This window comes from Bos javanicus, chromosome 23, assembly GCF_032452875.1.
Source record: "Bos javanicus breed banteng chromosome 23, ARS-OSU_banteng_1.0, whole genome shotgun sequence".
NCBI classification, from domain to species: Eukaryota; Metazoa; Chordata; class Mammalia; order Artiodactyla; family Bovidae; genus Bos; species Bos javanicus.
The window spans coordinates 25,814,691-25,834,857 of NC_083890.1; the positions used below are offsets into that span (position 1 = coordinate 25,814,691).

At 37.6% G+C, this 20,167-nt stretch overlaps 1 protein-coding gene across 2 annotated transcripts; it reads left to right on the forward strand.

Moving 5' to 3' along the window:
• The first annotated feature begins 1,654 nt into the window (after positions 1 to 1,654).
• LOC133236453 (butyrophilin subfamily 1 member A1-like) lies at positions 1,655 to 17,799 on the forward strand. 2 transcript variants are annotated; one of them, XM_061398483.1, is made up of 8 exons: positions 1,656 to 1,746; positions 2,163 to 2,183; positions 2,372 to 2,392; positions 13,597 to 13,617; positions 15,208 to 15,234; positions 15,733 to 15,759; positions 16,323 to 16,349; positions 16,516 to 17,799. In XM_061398483.1, exons 1-8 carry the CDS (start codon positions 1,731 to 1,733, stop codon positions 17,037 to 17,039), a joined length of 684 nt encoding a protein of 227 aa, XP_061254467.1. In that variant the 5' UTR covers positions 1,656 to 1,730; the 3' UTR covers positions 17,040 to 17,799. The 2 variants fall into 2 exon arrangements, with proteins under 2 accessions (XP_061254468.1, XP_061254467.1); XM_061398484.1 differs by lacking the exon at positions 2,372 to 2,392 and having other exon boundaries at positions 1,655 to 1,746.
• The last annotated feature ends 2,368 nt before the right edge of the window (positions 17,800 to 20,167 follow it).

Sequence of the window (20,167 nt, forward strand, 5' to 3'; positions counted from 1 at the left end):
AGTGCTATACAATGACTTAGTTGGGTGTCATTTTCAATAATATTCTTTTTTTTTTTTTTTTGCAACCAGGAATATACGGAAGTACAAAACATTATCTTCTAATTACTGAGATAACCTTGGAATCTCACATTTTCAGGTTCAGAAATAGATATCTCTTAGAATCCCACAGGACACTAAGGTATTTTAAATTGTTGTCCTCCTCCCTTTCTAACCTGTTATCGTATTACCTAACTTTTCCCAATATTACAAATACCTTTCACACAGTGGAAGTCTTTGGCATAGTTTTTTTTTTTAATTTTATTTTATTTTTAAACTTTACAATATTGTATTGGTTTTGCCAAATATCAAAATGAATCCACCACAGGTAAGCAAAAGTAGATGTTTTTCTTGAACTCTTGCTTTTTTGATGATGCAACAGATGTTGGCAATTCGATCTCTGGTTCTTCTGCCTTTTCTAAATCCAGCTTAAACATCTGGAAGTTCATGGTTTACATACTGTTGAAGCCTGGCTTGGAGACTTTTGAGCATTAAGGACTATGAAAACTCAGATATCCTTCATGGTTCCACTGTAGCATTCAGACTCCCTCTTCCACTGCCATTGAGCATATCACCCAAGTGCCCTAAATAATAAACATTTAATGGTATTCCCTCAGTTTATTTTCTTTTTTACTGTAGTAATAGTTTCATTTTTTCTGCATTTTTATTCTGACATAATTATTAATTTAGCAAACTGCCTTTATTTTCAGATTTTGGTAGATGGACTTTTAAAAGGAAATATACAAAAAATTTCTGTGTTGAAATGTTATATGGATGATGTGAAAAACTATAATCCTATACACTCATAAAAGGTTTCTTCATAATACAATAGTATAAACTTCAAAAGTTTAACGTCCTTGATTTCCTAATGATGGTTTTCAGTCATATTGTGTTTACAATTTAATGAACTTAGAAGCACATCTCTTCTATATACTGAGCAGGCTTCATAAGATTACAGTTACAGATACCATATTCAGCTGATTGGTACTTTTACTGTAGGCTTCTTTGAGTGCGTGTATGCCAAGTTGCTTCAGTCATGTCCAACTCTTTGCAACCTTAAGGACTGTAGCCTTCCAGGCTCCTCTGTCTGTGGGATTCTCCAGGCAAGAATATTGGAAGGCTTGCCATGCCCTCCTCCAGGGGATCTTCCCGATTCAGGGATCGTACCCACATCTCTTATGTCTCATGCATTGGCAGGTGGGTTCTTTCCCACTAGCGCCACCTGAGAAGCCTGTAGACTTCTTTGTGCTCAGTTGCTGACTTATTTCCAACTCTTTGCAACCCCACAGACTGTGGCATGCCAGTCTCCACTAACCATGGAATTTTCTTTATGACTTCCTAAATATGTGTCCTTGTTTCCACTCCATCCTGAAAAAGGAGAAAGTTCACTAAAAGATGAAGATTGATATTGTTTGTCCTAGCAGTCCTATTCTACCTCCTCTCGTTGAGTCATTATCTGTCTTTGCTACATTTGCTCTAGGAGTTGGAGATGGGGCTGGTGGGATGTAATACAACAATGCCCCTGACTGCAGGATGTCCTGTGGAGCGTCACCTTTCCAGTTCCCAAAATAGTGGTTAATTTGACCTTTGGAGTCAACTATAGAAGGGTTTCAAGTTTCTGCCCTCATTTTTTTGTCATTGGGCCTGCATTTTGACAAAATATTTTTTTCCCTCCTCTTTTTTCTTCAGAGAAGATGAAACAGGAAAAAGGCAAGTGAAAAAAAAGTTTTTGCATGTTCTTCATTGTTGTTTCATCTTTTATTTGCACCTTAAGAAAAAGTTCTGTCATTTTCTGTGACTTAACTTCCATCTTTTCCCATTCTTTCCTTCTTTAACTTTACCGCACACTTCCCCTGTAAAGATCAATGAGCTTGTTTTGAATTGCTTTTTTCTTCTTTCCTTTTGCTCGGATAAGACTGCACAGGAAAAAGGCAAGTCAAAATCTATTTGCCTGTTATTATTTGTTGTTTAATCTGTAACTTGCATTTTAAGAAAAAAAAAAAGTTGTCATTGTTTTGTTACCTAAATTCCATCTTTTCCTATACTTTCCTTTTATACTTCACACCAATCTTCCCATAAAACAACTGGCTTCTTTTAACTGCTTTTCTCTTCCTTTTGTTTCTCAGATGAGATTGCACAGGAAAAGAGTAAGTCAAATTTTTTTTCACATATTCTTAGTTGTTTCATCTATTCCTTGCATCTTAAAAAAAAGCTCTGTCTTTTTATGTTACCTAAATCCCATCTTTTGCCACTCTTCCCTTTTATACGCCACATCGTGCTTCTCGTGTAAAGATCCGCTTCTGTTGATTTATTTTTTCTTCTTTTCTCTTCTCAGATGAGATTGCACAGGAAAAAGGCAAGTCAAAAAATTTTTTTTGCCTCTTCTTAGCAGGTGTTTCATTTGTAACTTGCGACTTTGTCTTCAACTATCAGTGATCATCTTCCTCAACTCCCACATTCATAATATTACATGATTTCATCTTATTCTCTTAGTTTTCCAAGTGATGTCCGCCATCATCACATGCAGCTCAATTTCCCCCATTTCTACCTCTTTCATTTGTCTTGGCAAAGGAATCAATGTAGACAGCTCCATACGGTCAGATAGATTTATTATGAACATACCTAATAAGTTCAGCAGTTTTATAGTTTCTAATGCTAAGGTATTCTTCAAGAAAAACTCAGGTCATTTGATTTAGAACTCTTCCTACTGGCATTAATACCACAGTTCTCTTTCTATCAAGTTAGGGTATCCAATGCCTTCTAAAGCTAGCAAGTCAAGTGCTAAAAGTCTCAGCAATGTCAAAAGGAAATAATAACACTTTAAAAATGCGGTCATCATATATGCTATTCCTAAGATATTTCTCAGTCAGTAAATTCTCTTCTTTTATTTCTGTTTTCACTGCTGCAGACTGTTCTCAGGATAAGTGTGAGCTCTCAGCCAGTGTCTCCGTGTTTGTGTGTGTATTTGCAAACAATGTTTTCATATTTATCAGCATCCTGATTTGTTTCATGTTAAATACAAAGTTTTTGAGCACACTGGATTTTCTTCATGTTTCCCTCACAAAATATTTACATGGATCCCTCGTTTTCTTTTTCAGAAGTACTGCAGCACAATTTAGGTAAATTTTCTGACAACTCCCTCCTCCAAAATGCCTTTTAAAAGACTCATTGTTGAGTGCCTTTAATATTCTCTGCCTTTTTATCTGTATGTCATCTATGACCTCGATCTTCTCCTGGGTGTATACCCATTTCTCTCCAAATGTTGTGCTGGATTTCTCCTCATGAAGTTCTGTCATTTTCTGTTTCCCACATTCCATTCTTTCTCTTTGTACTCCACACCACTCTCCCCCTAGAAACACTGGCTTCTTTTCTCTCTGGAGTTTCCCATTGTTTCACTAAGAAGTGGTGAGATAAAGGGCATTTGACTAAGAGCCACCTGGTTTATACCTTATATGAATTTCTCAAGACACCAAATCTTTGGAGCACTGTGAGAAATTTCAAAGATCAGGACCAACATAAATACAACTGCTATTTTTTCCCCAAACCTGGAGAGATTACTTGTCTGGCAATTTTCACTCTCTTTTGTCCTGGGAAAGATGAGTCAGTTCTGATGTCCTTCTTTGGTCAAATGTAATCTTGAATCTAAGTCTTCCACTGATATTGATCATAGTCCCAAGCATTCCTTCCTTGCATGCATGTGTGCTAAGTCCCTTCAGTCATTTCTGATTCTTTACAACCCCACGGACTATAGCCTGCCAGCTCCTCTTCCATGGGATTCTCCAGGCAAGAATACTGGAGTAGGTTGCCATTTCCTTCTCCAGAGGATCTTCCCAAACCAGGGATGGGACCTGGATCGCCTGCATCACAGGCGACCTCCTGCACGGCAGGCAAACAACTGAGCACAAGGGAAGCCTCCAAAAGCTCACCAGTAAACAAACACGTCATGTGATGGTGCCTGTTTGCACTGCACCCTGAGAAAAATAAGGTCCACTGAGCAATGAATGATGGATATTGTTTGTCCTAGCAGTCCTATTCTACCTCCTCTCATTGAGTCATTAACTGTCTTTGCTCCATTTGCTCCAGGAGTTGGAGATGGGGGTGGTGGGATGTAATACAACAATGCCCCTGACTGCAGGATGTCCTGTGGAGCATCCCCTTTCCAGTTCCCACAATAGTGGTTCATTTGACCTATGGAGTCAACTATAGAAAGGTTTCAAGTATCTGCCCTCTTTTTTTGACATTGGGCCTGTGTTTTGACGAAATATTTTCTTCCCTCGTCTTTTTACTCATAAATATTTTATTCCCCCTTATCTTATGCAGATAAGCTTAAACAGGAAAAAGGCAAGTGAAAAAAAATGTTTTTGCATGTTCTTCATTGTTGTTTCATCTTTTATTTGCACCTTAAGAAAAAGTTCTGTCATTTTCTGTGACCTAACTTCCATCTTTTCCCATTCTTTCCTTCTTTAACTTTACCGCATACTTCCCGTGTAAAGATCAGCCTCTTTTGAATTGCTTCTTTCTTTTGTTTTCCCTCAGACAAGACTGCACAGGAAAAAGGCAAATCCAAGGTTTTTTGCCTATTCTTATTTGCTATTTAATCTGTAACTTGCACCTTAAGAAAAAAGTTTTCTGTTGTTGTTGTTTTTTTTTAACCTAAATTCTATCTTTTCCTTTTCTTTTCTTTTGTACTTCACACCAAGCTTCCCCTGAAACACTGGCTTCTTTTAACTGCTTTACTCTTCTTTTTTTCCTCAGATAAGATTGCAAAGGAAAAAGGTAAGTCAAATTTTTTTTCCCACATATTCTTAAATGTTCCGTCTATTCCTTGCACCTTAAAAAAAATTCTGTCATTTTATGTTACATTTTAAATCCCATCTTTTGCCATTCTTTCCTTTTATACTCCGAACACGCTTCCCCTATAAAGACCAGCTTCTTTTGAATTTATTTTTTCTTTTCTTTTCTCAGACAAGATTGCACAGGAAAAAGGCAAGTCAAATTGTTTTCTGCCTGTTCTCAGTTGGTGTTTCATCTGTAACTTGCTCCTTTGTCCTCAACTATCAATGATCATCCTCCTCAACTCTCACATCCCTATTATTACATGATTTCATCTTACTCATTTAGTTTTCCAAGTGATGTCTGCCATCTTCACATGTTGCTCAAGTTCCCCCATTCCTACCTCTTTCGTTTGTCTTGGCAAAGGAATCAATGTAGACAGCTCCATACGGTCAGATAGATTTATTATGAACATACCTAATAAGTTCAGCAGTTTTATAGTTTCTAATGCTAAGGTATTCTTCAAGAAAAACTCAGGTCATTTGATTTAGAACTCTTCCTACTGGCATTAATACCACAGTTCTCTTTCTATCAAGTTAGGGTATCCAATGCCTTCTAAAGCTAGCAAGTCAAGTGCTAAAAGTCTCAGCAATGTCAAAAGGAAATAATAACACTTTAAAAATGCAGTCATCATATATGCTATTCCTAAGATATTTCTCAGTCAGTAAATTCTCTTCTTTATCTCTGTGTGCACTGCTGCAGACTCTTCTTTGGATAAGTGTGAGCTCTCAGCCAGTGTTTGTGTGTGTGTATTTGCAAACAATGTTTTCATATTTTTCTGCATGCTGATTTGTTTCATGTTAAATACAAAGTTTTTGAGCACACTGGATTGTCTTCATGTTTCCCTCACGATATATTTACATGGATCCCTCGTTTTCTTTTTCAGAAGTACTGCAGCATAATTTAGGTAAATTTTCTGACAACTCCCTCCTCCAAAATGCCTTTAAAAAAAACTCATTGTTGAGTGCCTTTAATATTCTCTGCCTTTTAATCTATATGTCATCTATGACCTCAATCTTCTCCTGGGTGTATACCCATTTCTCTCCAAATGTTGTGCTGGATTTCTCCTCACGAGGTTCTGTCATTTTCTGTTTCCTACATCGCATTCTTTCTCTTTGTACTTCACACCACTCTCCCCCTAGAAACATTGGCTTCTTTTGTCTCTGGAGATTTCCCATAGTGTCACTAAGAAGTGGTGAGATAAAGGACATTTGACTAATAGCCACTTGGTTTATACCCTATATGTATTTCTAGAGATACCACATCGTTGGAGCACTGTCAGAAATTTCAAAGATCAGGACCAACATTTATACAATTGATATTTTTTCCCTAAACCTGGAGAGATTACTTGTCTGGCAATTTTCACTATCTTTTCTCCTGGGAAAGATGAGTCAGTTCTGATGTCCTTCTTGGTCAAATGTAATCTTGAGTCTAAGTCTTCCACTGATATTGATCATACTCCTAAGCATTCCTTCCTTGCATGCATGTGTGCTAAGTCCCTTCAGTCATTTCTGATTCTTTACAACCCCACGGACTATAGCCTGCCAGCTCCTCTTCCATGGGATTCTCCAGGCAAGAATACTGGAGTAGGTTGCCATTTCCTTCTCCAGAGGATCTTCCCAAACCAGGGATGGGACCTGGATCGCCTGCATCACAGGCGACCTCCTGCACGGCAGGCAAACAACTGAGCACAAGGGAAGCCTCCAAAAGCTCACCAGTAAACAAACACGTCATGTGATGGTGCCTGTTTGCACTGCACCCTGAGAAAAATAAGGTCCACTGAGCAATGAATGATGGATATTGTTTGTCCTAGCAGTCCTATTCTATGTCCTCTTGTTGAGTCATTATCTGTCTTTGCTACATTTGCTCCAGGAGTTGGAGATGGGGGTGGTGGGATGTAATACAACAATGCCCCTGACTGCAGGATGTCCTGTGGAGCATCCCCTTTCCAGTTCCCACAATAGTGGTTCATTTGACCTATGGAGTCAACTATAGAAGGGTTTCAAATATCTGCCTTCTTTTTTTGACACTGGGCCTGCGTTTTGACAAAATATTTTTTCTCTCTTATTTTTCTTCAGATAAGATGAAACAGGAAAAAGGCAAGTCAAAAAATGTTTTTGCATGTTCTTAACTGTTGTTGCATCTTTTATTTGCACCTTAAAAAAAGTTCTGTCATTTTATGTTCCCAAATCCCATCTTTTGCCACTCTTTCCTTTTGTATTCCACACCATACTTCCCGTGTAAAGTTCAGCTTCTTCTGAATTTATTTTTTCTTCTTTTCTTTTTTAGACAGGATTGCACAGGAAAAAGGCAAGTCAAAAAAAAATTTTTTTTTTGGCCTCTTAGTAGGTGTTTCATCTGTAACTTGTGCCTTTGTCTTCAACTATCAATGGTCATTTTACTCAACTCCCACATTCATATTATTACATGATTTCATCTTACTCTCTTAGTTTTCCAAGTGATGTTCACCATTTTCACATGTTGCTCAATTTTCTCCACCTGGTTTATACCCTGTATGTATTTCTGAAGACATCAAATCTTTGGACCTTTGTTACAAATTTCAAATATTAGGACTAACTGGGGAAATAAGAGTTTATGCAACTGATATTTCCCCAAACTTTGTTAAATTACTTATTCAGTAAGTTTAGCTGTGTTTTGCCTTGTGAAAGATAAGTCAATTCCGATGTCATCCTTTGGTCAAACGTAAGCTTGAATCTAAGTCTTCCACTGCCATTGATCATAGTATAAAGCATTCTCAAGTACATACTTCACACAAAGATTTCTGGGATCTTTTTCTACCAACTATAATTATTTCTATTTTTGCACTTTGATTTCCATAATAGTAACTCTACAATGCAATTCTTTGATGTATTTAGAAGTACTTTCTTCAGAAATGTTATCTGATAATACATATCTGTATTCTGAATTTTTCAAGTAAACAGGAAGAGAAGGTAATAGCCTATGATGTTTCCAAAATTTTACCATCCTCCATTGTAACAGTCAGAGAAGGCAATGGCAAACCACTCCAGTACTCTTGCCTGGAAAATCCCATAGATGGAGGAGCCTGGTAGGCTGCAGACGATGGGGTCGCTGAAAGTTGGACACGACTGAGCAACTTCACTTTCACTTCTCACTTTCATACTTTGGAGAAGGAAATGACAACCCACTCCAGTGTTTCTTGCCTGGAGAATCCCAGGGACTGGGGAGCCTGGTTGGCCACCCTCTATGGGGTCACACAGAGTCAGACATGACTGCAGAGACTTAGCAGCAGGAGCATTATAACAGTATTTCTCAATCACTTTTTTCTGTTTTCAGATTGGATGGAATTGGGAACCATATCTCTTGAATGTGCGCAGCAGGCTTCACATGACTGCTGCTACAGATACAGTTCTGGTCATATGGAGGCTTTGCCTCCATGCAGCCTCATCACTTTCTGAGTAGCCTCTGTTGTGCCTACAAGGTGTTTGTAGTTTACTCTGAAAAATGTAGAAGGTCCAAGGAAAGAGCAATGATTGTCATTTTTATGCCAGAGGACTTATCACCTACTCCCTCTCACAGCGTCATTTCCTATCTTAACTTGTTTTGCACTAAGAACTGAGTGATGTACATATTGCTTCTGACTGGTTTCACGGAGTTCAAAAACTTACAGAAACTTTTAATTCTCAGAAATATCGGTCATTTTGAAACAAACTATGGATGTTTTCAAATTGTTGATCATCTCTATTCCTGATGTTGTACTTTCATTCTGGTAAATTGATTTTTTTCTTCCTTTTATTTTTCAAACGAGAAAGAAAAGGTAAAATGCAAGTCAATAATATAGTTCATATGTATAGTGAGATACACATCTATTTTGTTTCACTGAATTTATCCAGGTATTTTGATCATCCCCCAACAATTACAACCCCCATGGCCAAAGCCCCATGGCCAAGAACATGATCTCTATAAACCATAGCTCAGGAAAAGAACGGGAAATCTCTCAAAAAAATCGTGCCATTTCCAGGTCACATGGGGAACGTCATAATGACTTGGGAACATCTTGTTAAACCAGCAAGTGAGCAAGCTGTAAAAGCCATCTAAGGTCATTTTAAGAGGATACAGGTTTCCCTTGAATAAAATCTAACTTCACAGTCATGTTAGAGACTGAATATAAAAGGAATTATGACTGGAAAAATATTTTAAATACATTAAATGTGTTAAATACGCACATGTTGTTAATAATGCACATTTACATGGCTAAGGTAGAAGACTGTTAGGGAAATAATTCATTATTCCAGAAGCATAAAGAAAAGGTAACTTTTCAATCAATAACAAAGTGTATTTCATTCTGTTCCTAGTCACTAGTTAATCTACTACTTAGATCTCTGTATTTGTCAATGATCAGCTTCCTCCACCCAAACATCCATTCACTGTTCCATAATTTATTCTCATTGTCATTATCTAACTGAAGTGTGAAATCTTCATTTTCTTTCCGTTTTCCCCATGGCACTCATTTGATTTCTCTTGCCTTTGCAATCCAGAGAGAGATATCCTTTCTGTCTAGTGAATATTATTAACCATGTACTTGCGGAGTTTTGGTATTTTTAACATTTCTGATATGTTCGCTTTCTTTGAGTCAGGCTCAGTTCTGTTGATTCGAACCCCTTTCCCTGCCATGTGGGCTTCCCTGAGGCTCCCACTATAAAGAATCTGCCTGTGATGCAGGAGACCTGGGTTAGATCCTTAGGTCGGGAAGATCCCCCAGAGAAGAGAACAACAATCTACTCCAGTATTCTTGCCTGGAGAATCCCATGATAGAGGAGCCCGGTGGGCTACACCTCATGGGGTCACAAAGAGTTGGACACGACTGAGTTACTAACACTTTCACTTCCCCTGCCATGTAATACTTTACCATCGTTCCTTTCACGTAACTGAGCTAAGACAGGCTTCATTCTGGCATGTGTTTAATGACAACTGTACATTTCAAATATAATATGTTTAATTTTCTTTACATTTATTTTCATGGAATTTATTTTCAATAATATTTACATAGCTCTTTTTATTTTGCAGAAGAATTTCAGAATGAAGCGGGCAAATTATTTCTGATGTTCTTTTATAGCCACAAAACTTTTCAAAATCAACATTTTTATGGATTAGCCTCTTATTGGCTCACAGTTCTTCTGAATGTCTCCCGTTCTAACCTAAAATTTTGCTTGTGAATTTGTTTCATATTTCTTTCTTCATTGTCCTTTCAAAGCCTGGTCCAGTGTGGACATTAGGTTCATGCTTCCAATGCCCTTGACCATTTACTAAAGTCTTCTCTCACTTGTACAGATAATTTACATACCTTTTCCCAGGTTTATTTTCTTTCTTGCCATAGTAATTTTTTCTGTCTTTTCCTTGGGTAAGTTTGTCAAAGGTATCAAAAAGTTTAAAAAAAACTTGATCAAATAGGATCATAAGAAACTGTAAATCAACATTTATTTATCTAACCAAAGTGACAAAAAATATTTTAAGGCAAATACAGAACATTTAGAAGGCAAAGAAATTCACAATCTGCTATCAAGTATAGCTCAACATTCCAAAAGTCTTTGTTCTCTTAACAGAAAGAGAAAACCCCTGTCCTGCCCCAGTTCGACCTCAAGAACATAATTTATTTACCTAATAAATCCAATTCCACTCCGGCCTTAACATGTACAAAATTATTTTTTAAGGAATCATTTTTCACAACTTTCTGTATCTACATTAGTTAACCCCCCCGCCCCCCCTCCCTTTTCCCCATTTAGCCTCTTTTCCTTGGTGACTCAGATGGTACAGAATCTGCCTGCAAGGCAGAAGACCTGGGTTCCATCCCTGGATTGGGAAGATCCCTGAAGAAGGGAATGTCTACCCTCTCCAGTATTCTTTCCTGAAGAATTCCATGGACAGAGGAGCCTTGTGGGCTACAGTCCATGGGGTCACAAAGAGTCAGAAACAACTGAGCGACTAACACTCTGACTTCTTCATTTAGGAATAACCAGCTTTAGGACAAAATCATGTTTTTCCCCTTAACAAAATATATCCCCATTTTTCAAACCTTCTTTTCCTGAACCTCCTACTTTCCTTACATAGTGAAATGTTTCACTTGTCATCCCAGTAACTTTAATTACACATATTATAAAGTTATAATAGTTACACATATTATAAAGGGATGAGGCCCTTTAAAATTTGTACTTATTAGAGAAGAAATTTTTAGATTTTTCTTCAGCTTCTTATTCCTCTATTAATCAACCTAATTAAAAGTTGATCTAAGGTTTTATTAGCATTTGTAAGACTGATTGATGGGCAGCTGAGACCAAATATAAGGCTTCTCAAATTTTTTTGTGTTAAACTAAGGGAGTTTTTAGGTTACCCATTTCATATATATTTTTTATCCACTTTCTAATTTTTTTTTCCCATAGATGTCAATAAAATAGCTGTTCATAGTGAGAACTTTCTAAAATTCACCAGTTTAAAAGTTTCTTCAATGTAAAGACTCCATTGTCTGGCCATTGATGAGTAGAATCATAATAGCAACTAAAACCAATAAGACACCAAAGTGTCTCCACAAGAGATCAAAAAGGATGCAATCTTCACAAGATCTTAAATGTTTACTCACAAAACTTGTCTAAGTAAAGGGCTATCATTATACAGGCAGGTGCACTGAAGGTTAGGATGACAAAGGCCTTATGTGTTGGGGCCCCTTATGACAAATTTTTTGAGAGTTGCCATGTAGTTTGTTGCTCAGTCATGTCCAACTCTTTGCGACCCCATGGACTGTAGCCCACCAGGCTCCTCTGTCCATAGACTATCAGGAAAAAATACTGGAGTGGGTAGCCATTCCCTTCTCCAGGGGATCTTCCTGACTCAGGGATCGAACTTGGGTCTCCTGCATTGCAGGCAGATTCCTTACCAAGAGTTGGCAGACAAAAAGATTGCTCAGAATCCTAGTCTATCTGACTGCCTGCCAAATTCTTGCCATATGTTTACCTTCTGGAAGGCAGAGACCAAGCTCTCAAAACACAGAAAAAATATCTGAGACGAGCAGATAGAACATTTACGTTTTAAAGACACAGGGAGAAAAATGCAAGTTCCTCCATAGCAGATTTTTTTTTCCCCTTAAAGTCAGAATTCTGAAAAAATGTTCCATCAAGCCAGCTTTTTTTAACTGTGCATACAAAAACATAATTTGGGTATGTTAAAAGAGCTTCAATTTGGCCATTTTTATAGTGAGATGTCCTTTAATATGCAACAAAGCAAGTACTTGTAGATACAAATTCTATACTCACAGGATAAAATCTTCCCAGTGTATCTCAACTGAGGATAACTCTCTTAGTGTCTTTCAATCGAGCAAAAGTTTCTGTGTCTTTCACCCAGGCGTCTCTTCTTGAAACTAAATTTCAAGGAAAAACTACTACTCCAGCCAGAGAATTAATACCACTGACTAAAACTCAGGCTCATCAGTTAATAACAGGAGACCCAAGATCCACCCAGAATTGTCTGGAACTCTAAGGATGTAGATGGGCACAAGGGAACTTCATCTGGTCCCAAAGCTAGAGATCCTCCTCGAGTTCAGGTGAAGGAAAGCAGTCTGTTTTTGGAACCTTTGTTGGTCACCAAACCAAAATTGTTGACTGAAAAACAAATGCACAAGCTAAAAGTTTCAAGTTATATTTTATTGGGGACCTTGCTGCTGCTGCTAAGTCTCTTCAGTCGTGTCCAACTCTTAGCGACCCCATGGACTGCAGCCCACCAGGCTCCTCCATCCATGGGATTTTCCAGGCAAGAGTACTGGAGTGGGGTGCCATTGCCTTCTCCATTGGGGACCTTGCTGCTGCTGCTGCTGCTAAGTGGCTTCAGCCATGTCCGACTCTGTGTGACCCCATAGACGGCAGCCCACCAGACTCCCCCATCCCTGGGATTTTCCAGGCAAGAACACTGGATTGGGTTGCCATTTCCTTCTCCAATGAATGAAAGTGAAAAGTGAAAGTGAAGTCACTCAGTCATGTCCAACTCCTAGCGACCCCATGGACTGCAGCCCACCAGGCTCCTCCATCCATGGGATTTTCCAGGCAAGAGTACTGGAGTGAGGTGCCATTGCCTTCTCCATTGGGGACCTTACTTGGGACTAAAACCTGGATACAGCCTCTCAGAGAGTTCTGAGGAACTCTTACAGAGAGATAAGGAAGGATTCAAGATATATAGGAGTTTTAACTGGAGAAAAAAAAAACAAACAAAACAACTATAGTGGAACACATCAAGATTACTTCTAACAATAATTAAAAAAAAAAACCAAAACAAAACAGGCATCTCAAGTAAATGATGTTAATGCCTTTCTACATATGGCAAGAGACAAGAGTCTCAGCTCACTGAAATTATTCCTTTGATATACATCATTGATACTGGGGCCATGTATCTTGTTTTCTCCATCATGAAGCCCCTCAGTGTACATCATCAGGTTCTGATGGCTTCATGGTTGGCAACATTCATTGTTTACCAAAGTGTCAGGCAACATTTTTCATCTGCAAGAACAAATTTTCACCATTTTTCCAATATAAAAATATTTGCTTCCTTGGTATTTTTCAGGAGTTTTGTTTCTTTGTTTTTTTGTTTTTTTTTTTTAATTATATTCATCTTTTCTATCTACTGTACAATGGAAATTTTATTTTCACTTTCATTTTCTGTATTGGTTTTCCTTGAAATTTATATGAGCTTTTCCATTATATTTTTCAGAACAACTCAAGAAAGAAATTGGTAAGTTTTATGACTTTTTAAAAAAGATATATTTCCAGATAAATTTTTCCCTCATTTCTTGACATTCACCTCTTACATACTGCTGTCTTTCCTTGGCATTCTTGTGAATTTCAAATTATCTTTTCCATTTTCTTTGACTTTCTGAACTTCTCCCATATTAAGTCTCTTAATTCTCTCCTCTACTTTTTATTCTTTCTCTTTTATTTTATCTTCCTGGTGACTATCATAGCTTCATTATAAAGTTGGTGAAAAAAAAAAAATTGGTGAGTTGAAAGGGATTAGGCTAAGAAGAATGTGATTATTTCCATTCAATAGAAAGTTTCCTTTAACTTTGATTTTTCCTCATGTGCTCTGAGATGGAGTCCCCCTTTTATATATATATATATATATATATATATATATTATCTTCTTTCAATATAAGAATAGTATTCAGACTCCAAAGCAGCTGAATAAGTTCCTCTTTTGTTGACCTTCTAGACACTTTGCATATACTAATGTCAAATGTAATCTTGATACATTTTGCTGGACCATAATCTTCAGTGATCTAAGGTATAAAAATATTTTCACATGAGTTTGCATCATCTTTTCTTTCCAACCAAAATTATTAGTGTACATTCATTTCTATTTTAACCATTTAATAGTTAATTCAACAAATTTCTCTTCCGTCAGGGTCTTGAACATATATTTTTTCAGTCAGTCAAACAAACTTCATTGATATTATATCTCTAATTCTATGACTATTTTCTAAACTAATTCTACATTGTTTTTAGTATCCTACTACAACAATTATTATTTTCTGGGCCCCCAAAAGGACAGTGACTGTAGCCAAGAAATTAAAAGACGCTTGCTCCTTGGAAGAAAAGCTATGACAAACCTAAACAACATATTAAAACATGCTGTTTAGAGACATTACTTTGCCTGCAAAGGTCTGTATAGTCAAAGCTATGGTTTTCCCAGTAATCATGTATGGATGTGACAGCTGGTCAGTAAAAAAGGCTGAGCACCAAAGAATTGATGCCTTGGAACTATGTTGCTGGCAAAGACTCTTGAGAGTACCCTGGACAGCAAGAAGATCAAACCAGTCCATCCTGAAGGAAATCAGTCCTGAATATTCATTGGAAGAACTGATGCTGAAGTTGAAGCTCCAATACGTTGGCCACCTGACATGAAGACCCAATTGATGGGAAAAGACCCTGATGCTGGGAAAGATTGAAGGCAGGAAGAAAAGGGAATGAAAGAGGATGAGATGACTGGATGGCATCACTGACTCAATGGACGTGAGTTTAAGCAAACTCTGGGAGATGGTGGACAGGGATGCGCCTGTCCATGGGGTCTCAAAGAGGGTCAGACACAACTGAGTGACTGAACAGCAACAAGGTGTCCTTTCATATCAGATTATATTCTTCAAATTTTAGTAAAATTTCCAGAAGGAATGAACTTCAGACATTTCTTTCATTGCATTTGAAATGTACATTACTTAGCAAATTTCAGACACAAATATTGACAGATGCATAGCATTACTCACATTTTCTTTGTGATGTTAAGAAAATCTGTTTATATATACATACATGATGGTGTATTTTCTTTCAGAGAGGAAGAAGGATCAATTCAAGTCTGGTGAGTAATGATTATCTCTCAGAAACCTTCACTGTACTACTTTTCTTAGAGTCTGCCCCTATGCCAGTGGGATAGAATGCAGAAATACAACAAAAATGTTTAAGCAAAGCGGTATCGGAAGCATTATCTTTATAAATATAGATGCTTTCAATAAATTCTCTCTGAAGTGCAAGCCACGAATGACTCAGCCTGTAATTCTTTCTCTCCCCTTTCATTCATTTGTTCCTTCCTTCCTTCTATGCTCCTTCCTTGATGCTCCTATCCCTGCCACTTTTGTTTTTTCTATATTTCTATCTAACCTCTACCTGATCATTTTTATCACCATATTTGAAAATTGGAATATGAGGATATAGGATAGAAAGAGGAAGTTCAAAGGATTCAGTAGAAGAAATAGAACAAAGACAAATATTTCTTATATTTGTTTGTAATAAAATAAGACAGTAAGAGAGACATGCAAGGATAAAAGTAAAGTTTTTTTTCTATTTTGTTCTTTTGCAGCATGGAGGGATATACCATTATATGCTGGTGAGCAACACGGGTTCTGATGAAGAAAATCCTATTATTAAAAGATATTTTAAATGAACATCTACTGTGTGCAAAATGATTTACTGAAAATCAAGGAAACTCCAGGAATTTATTTCATGAATCCAGTAGATTATTCTAACAGATAATAATATGTTTGGGACATTACATTTTAGTAGTTTTATTATTTTCAATTGCATATAACATGTTTTGAGTGTAGGTAGAATGGTTATCATCTGCTAAAATCTGAGGAATCGAGAGTGAATAATATATTATTTGGTCAGACCCATCATATCCTAAATTTCCTTTCAAACATCCTAAATAAATTACAAATATTTATCCTATATGAATTTTGGATGAGGAGAGCATAGGGTTGGCACAGGTCTTTAAGTCATACATAATTTATCATCTTGTAAAAAGAGGTTCAAATATATAAAAAGAGTTTTTTTTTTTCTTTTTTGGTTGTCATTATTCTTGAATTAAGGAGTTTATTACCATAGTATTCTGGATAGACAGGCAGCTCTACCTGTCAGATGGTGGATTCTATGTTCATTTGTTCCTTGCAGATTGGAGAAAAGAAGAGTTCCAGACTGGTGAGTCTATTATGGTCCAAGACAGACCCTGTTCCTTGTGGGTAGTCCCAGGGAAGATTCAGGGAGGTGAACTGGATCTCCCCAGAACCAGAGGAGCTCTCACAGAACTCTGGCCCAAGCCTACTGAGACTCTTCCCAGAAAACTGATGATCTCTTGTCTTTGCAGTAAACTTGACTCTGGATGCAGCCACTGCCCATCCTGCTCTCTTCCTGTCTGAAGAGGGGAGAAGAGTAACCTGGCAAGAACCATGTCAAGATCTTCCCAGCTGCCCAGAGAGATTTGTCTCCCGTCCCTGTGTGCTTGGTCAGCTGCATGTCAGCTCAGGGAGATACTTCTGGGAGGTGGAGGTTCAGAATGCACATTCCTGGGACCTGGGAGTTTGTAGGAATAATGTAGCAAGGAATGAGATGGTCACAATGTCACCGCAGAATGGTTTCTGGGCCATTAGGCTCTATGATGGGGAGTACTGGGTCCTCACAACCCCAGAAACTTCTCTTACTCTAAAAGAAAAACCCCTTCGTGTGGGGGTATTCCTGGATTATGAGGCTAGAGATGTATCTTTCTATAACATGACAGATGGATCCCACATCTACACATTTTCCAATCAAACATTTTATGGTGTCCTAAGACCGCTTTTTAGACTTTGGTCCTCTGACTCAGGCTCTCTGACCATTGTCCAGGTGGAGTAGAACACAATGATGCTGTAATTCATATGCCTAACCTTCCATGATGATTACAGTTCTCCCCACTAGACACAAGTTTATTTTTTTTCTTCCTCCTTTACTGGTGTATTCTAAGATGAAGCTCTGATACACACACTGATGGTTGCCTCTCATATTAATTCTCCCTTCTTCCTAAGTTATAGGTCCCTCAATTATTACTCTGCCTATGACAGTCTAGTAGAAAGACGAGATTTCCTAGCATCCCCTGCTGAATGTGACTAAATTATGACCATTTAAGATGAATTATTATGGCATTTTAAGATGAATTATTCTGTATGACTCTTTGGAAAAGACCCTGATCCTGGGAAAGATTGAGGGAAGAAGGAGAAGAGGATGACAGAGGTTGGATGCCATCACCAAGTCAATGGACATGAACTTGGGCAAACTCTGGGAGATGGGGAGGGACAAGGAAGCCTGGAGTGCTGCAGTCTGCGGCATTGCAAAAAGTTGAACATGACTTGTCAACTAAATGACTACATTCAGTATCATCTCTGGAATGTGTTCTTAAAGGAAAATTATGTGATTTTCTTCTTTTCTCTAACTATTTGGATGGCTGGAATGTGGCATGATGGGTGGATCTCTAAGAATATCTCTGATCATGTAATATGATATGGACAGAAAAGAAGATATTAATAGAATGATTCTGGAGTTTTGATAGCTTTATGAAACTACTATATGCTCACTTTCTGAATTACTTCCAGTAGGAAACAAATTTTGTATCTTTAAACCATTTGTATGTTTTATTTTTGCCTGTTGCGACTGAATCCAATACTAACTCAGCATCCTCCCTTTAAGGATGGTAGCAGGTGACATCCACAATTGAGTATTCAGATGAAACCAGAAATGTAAAGTCCTGTACTTGCTTGCTCAGCTACTCCAGTGTGTCAGTCTCATTAGGGTCTTCCAATTTCTCCTGAATCCTCAGTACCTCTTGACTTTACTTCCCACCTTCTGCTTTGTGGTTACCATGGTTAATAATTTTAAATATTATTTTACTAGTGAGTAAAAATCTCTGACCTCATTGCCCTTATACCACATGTACTTGAAAAAAAACCCTCCAAATATGGATAAATCTAATTACTCATCTCTCATACTGGCAGTTAAACATGCTATAGAAATTCACACATGTGAGCACACGGTTCCTCTTTATGTGTGTGATTACCTATCACAATTTGGACACCAGCACTATCAAGTAATCCTCTCATTCATTAAAAAATCTACCTTCATTCAACTTCCAAATCTACTCCCACCTTATACTCACCCACCGTGTTCCCACTTTGACAAATAAAATTAACAATAATAACAATAATCAATTAGAAGACAATTATCTCATCTTTGTAATAATAAATATAACAAATCTAAATCTCCACCTCTCCGTTACTCTTCTCTCATTGTGTTATTAACAGAAGTATTTCCCTTTCTTCACAGGGAACACCAATCCATCTTTATCTCCGTTCATTCTGTACTGTGCTCTCTGGACTTCGATCCTCAGTTGTTCCTCTAAGACTTTCCACGAGCTTTTCCCCAAGAACCTTATGTTTTTCAAAATATTGTCCACCTTAAAAATCAAAACAATACAATTTTCTACCAACTCTAGATCCTCCTTTATACTCTGCTTTCATAAATTTCTCAAAATAATTATATAAAAACTGTGTTTGTATTTCTCTGATTCCCATTTCCTTCAGAATATACTCTAGGTTATGGGTTAAACTGTATCTCCCTCACCACCTCTCCTAAATTCACATATTGAAATCCTTTACCTCCAGTACCTCTGAATGTGACTTTGTTTGAAAATGGAGTCATTGCAGGTGTCATTAAAGATGGAGTAGAGTGCATCCCTAATACAGTAAGACTGTTGACCTTAAAAAAAGGGGGTAAATTTAGACATCCACATAGGCAAAAGGCTAATGCCATGTGAAGTCTGAAGTCTGCTTTCACAGCCAAGGAACGCCCCAAACTGCTAACAAAATACCAGCTGCTAGGAGAGAAACTTGGAACAGATTCCTCCCCGGCACCTTCAGAAAGAGCATTGCCCTGCCACACCTTAGTATCACAATTCTTGCCCCCAGAGCTGTGATATAATAAACTTCAGTCGTTTAAGGTTAATTAATGTGTGATACTTTATTATAGTCTACTAATAGTCATAGCAAGACAATGCACTCTTTTTTATTTTGTTTTGTTATACACAATCTGATCATTTATTCTTAAAAAAAAAATAATAACCCAAAACGTGTTACAGAAACTCCAGAGAATTTCTGCATTTATATAAATTTCATGAAACAGTTGAAAGCCAACATAGAAAAAAGTTTATATTCTAAAATTGTAATGAATTTATGTAAAGTACTTAATTCTATGGTAATTATGTCTGTATTTCAGTGTTCATAATTCCGCATGTCTTGATACCCATTGTTTCATGTTAAAGATATCAATATCCTTACTTCCAATTTTATAGATGAGTAAAGTAAAGGGCATCAGAGGGCAGACACACTGAAACCATACTCATAGAAAACTAGTCAATCTAATCACACTAGGACCACAGCCTTGTCTAACTCAATGAAACTAAGCCATGCCCATGGGGCAACCCAAGATGGGCAGGTCATGGTGGAGAGAATGTGGTCCACTGGAGAAGGGAATAGCAAGCCACTTCAGTATTCTTGCCTTGAGAACCCCATGAACAGTATGAAAAGGCAAAATGATAGTGAGAGGGTAACAGGCAGGAAGGCCAGGGGTCTCCAAATAGAGGAAATAGCCTGCAAGTGTCAGACATTTTTATCTCTCTTAAGCGGCAGGAGGAAACAAACTAGCAATATTTTTTCCTTCTCTATACAAATTTAAAGGGAGGTTTCTCTTAAAATATTGTGTTGCCATAATGACACCCGGTTTCGCCTGAAGTTAGCTATTCTCGAGTCTAGAGATAACCAATGCCTTTTTCTTATGGAAATGTTTGTCTTAAGCTATGCTAATGTACTATGCCTTTACCCCAAAACTCTGTCTCCAAGTCGGTTCCGCCTCTTGGCCCAGAACCTACTTGACAAACCAGTATGGATATTGTTCCCCTAATCTATGTAAATGAAACTATTTGTATGGTGGTCTGC

Excerpts from the sequence above, each read along its gene's own strand:
- LOC133236453 (XM_061398483.1), top strand. Across the intron at positions 2,184-2,371 it reads TGAGATTGCACAGGAAAAGA|ATGAGATTGCACAGGAAAAA; the intron begins GTAAGTCAAATT and ends TTCTCTTCTCAG. Across the intron at positions 13,618-15,207 it reads ACAACTCAAGAAAGAAATTG|AGAGGAAGAAGGATCAATTC; the intron begins GTAAGTTTTATG and ends ATTTTCTTTCAG.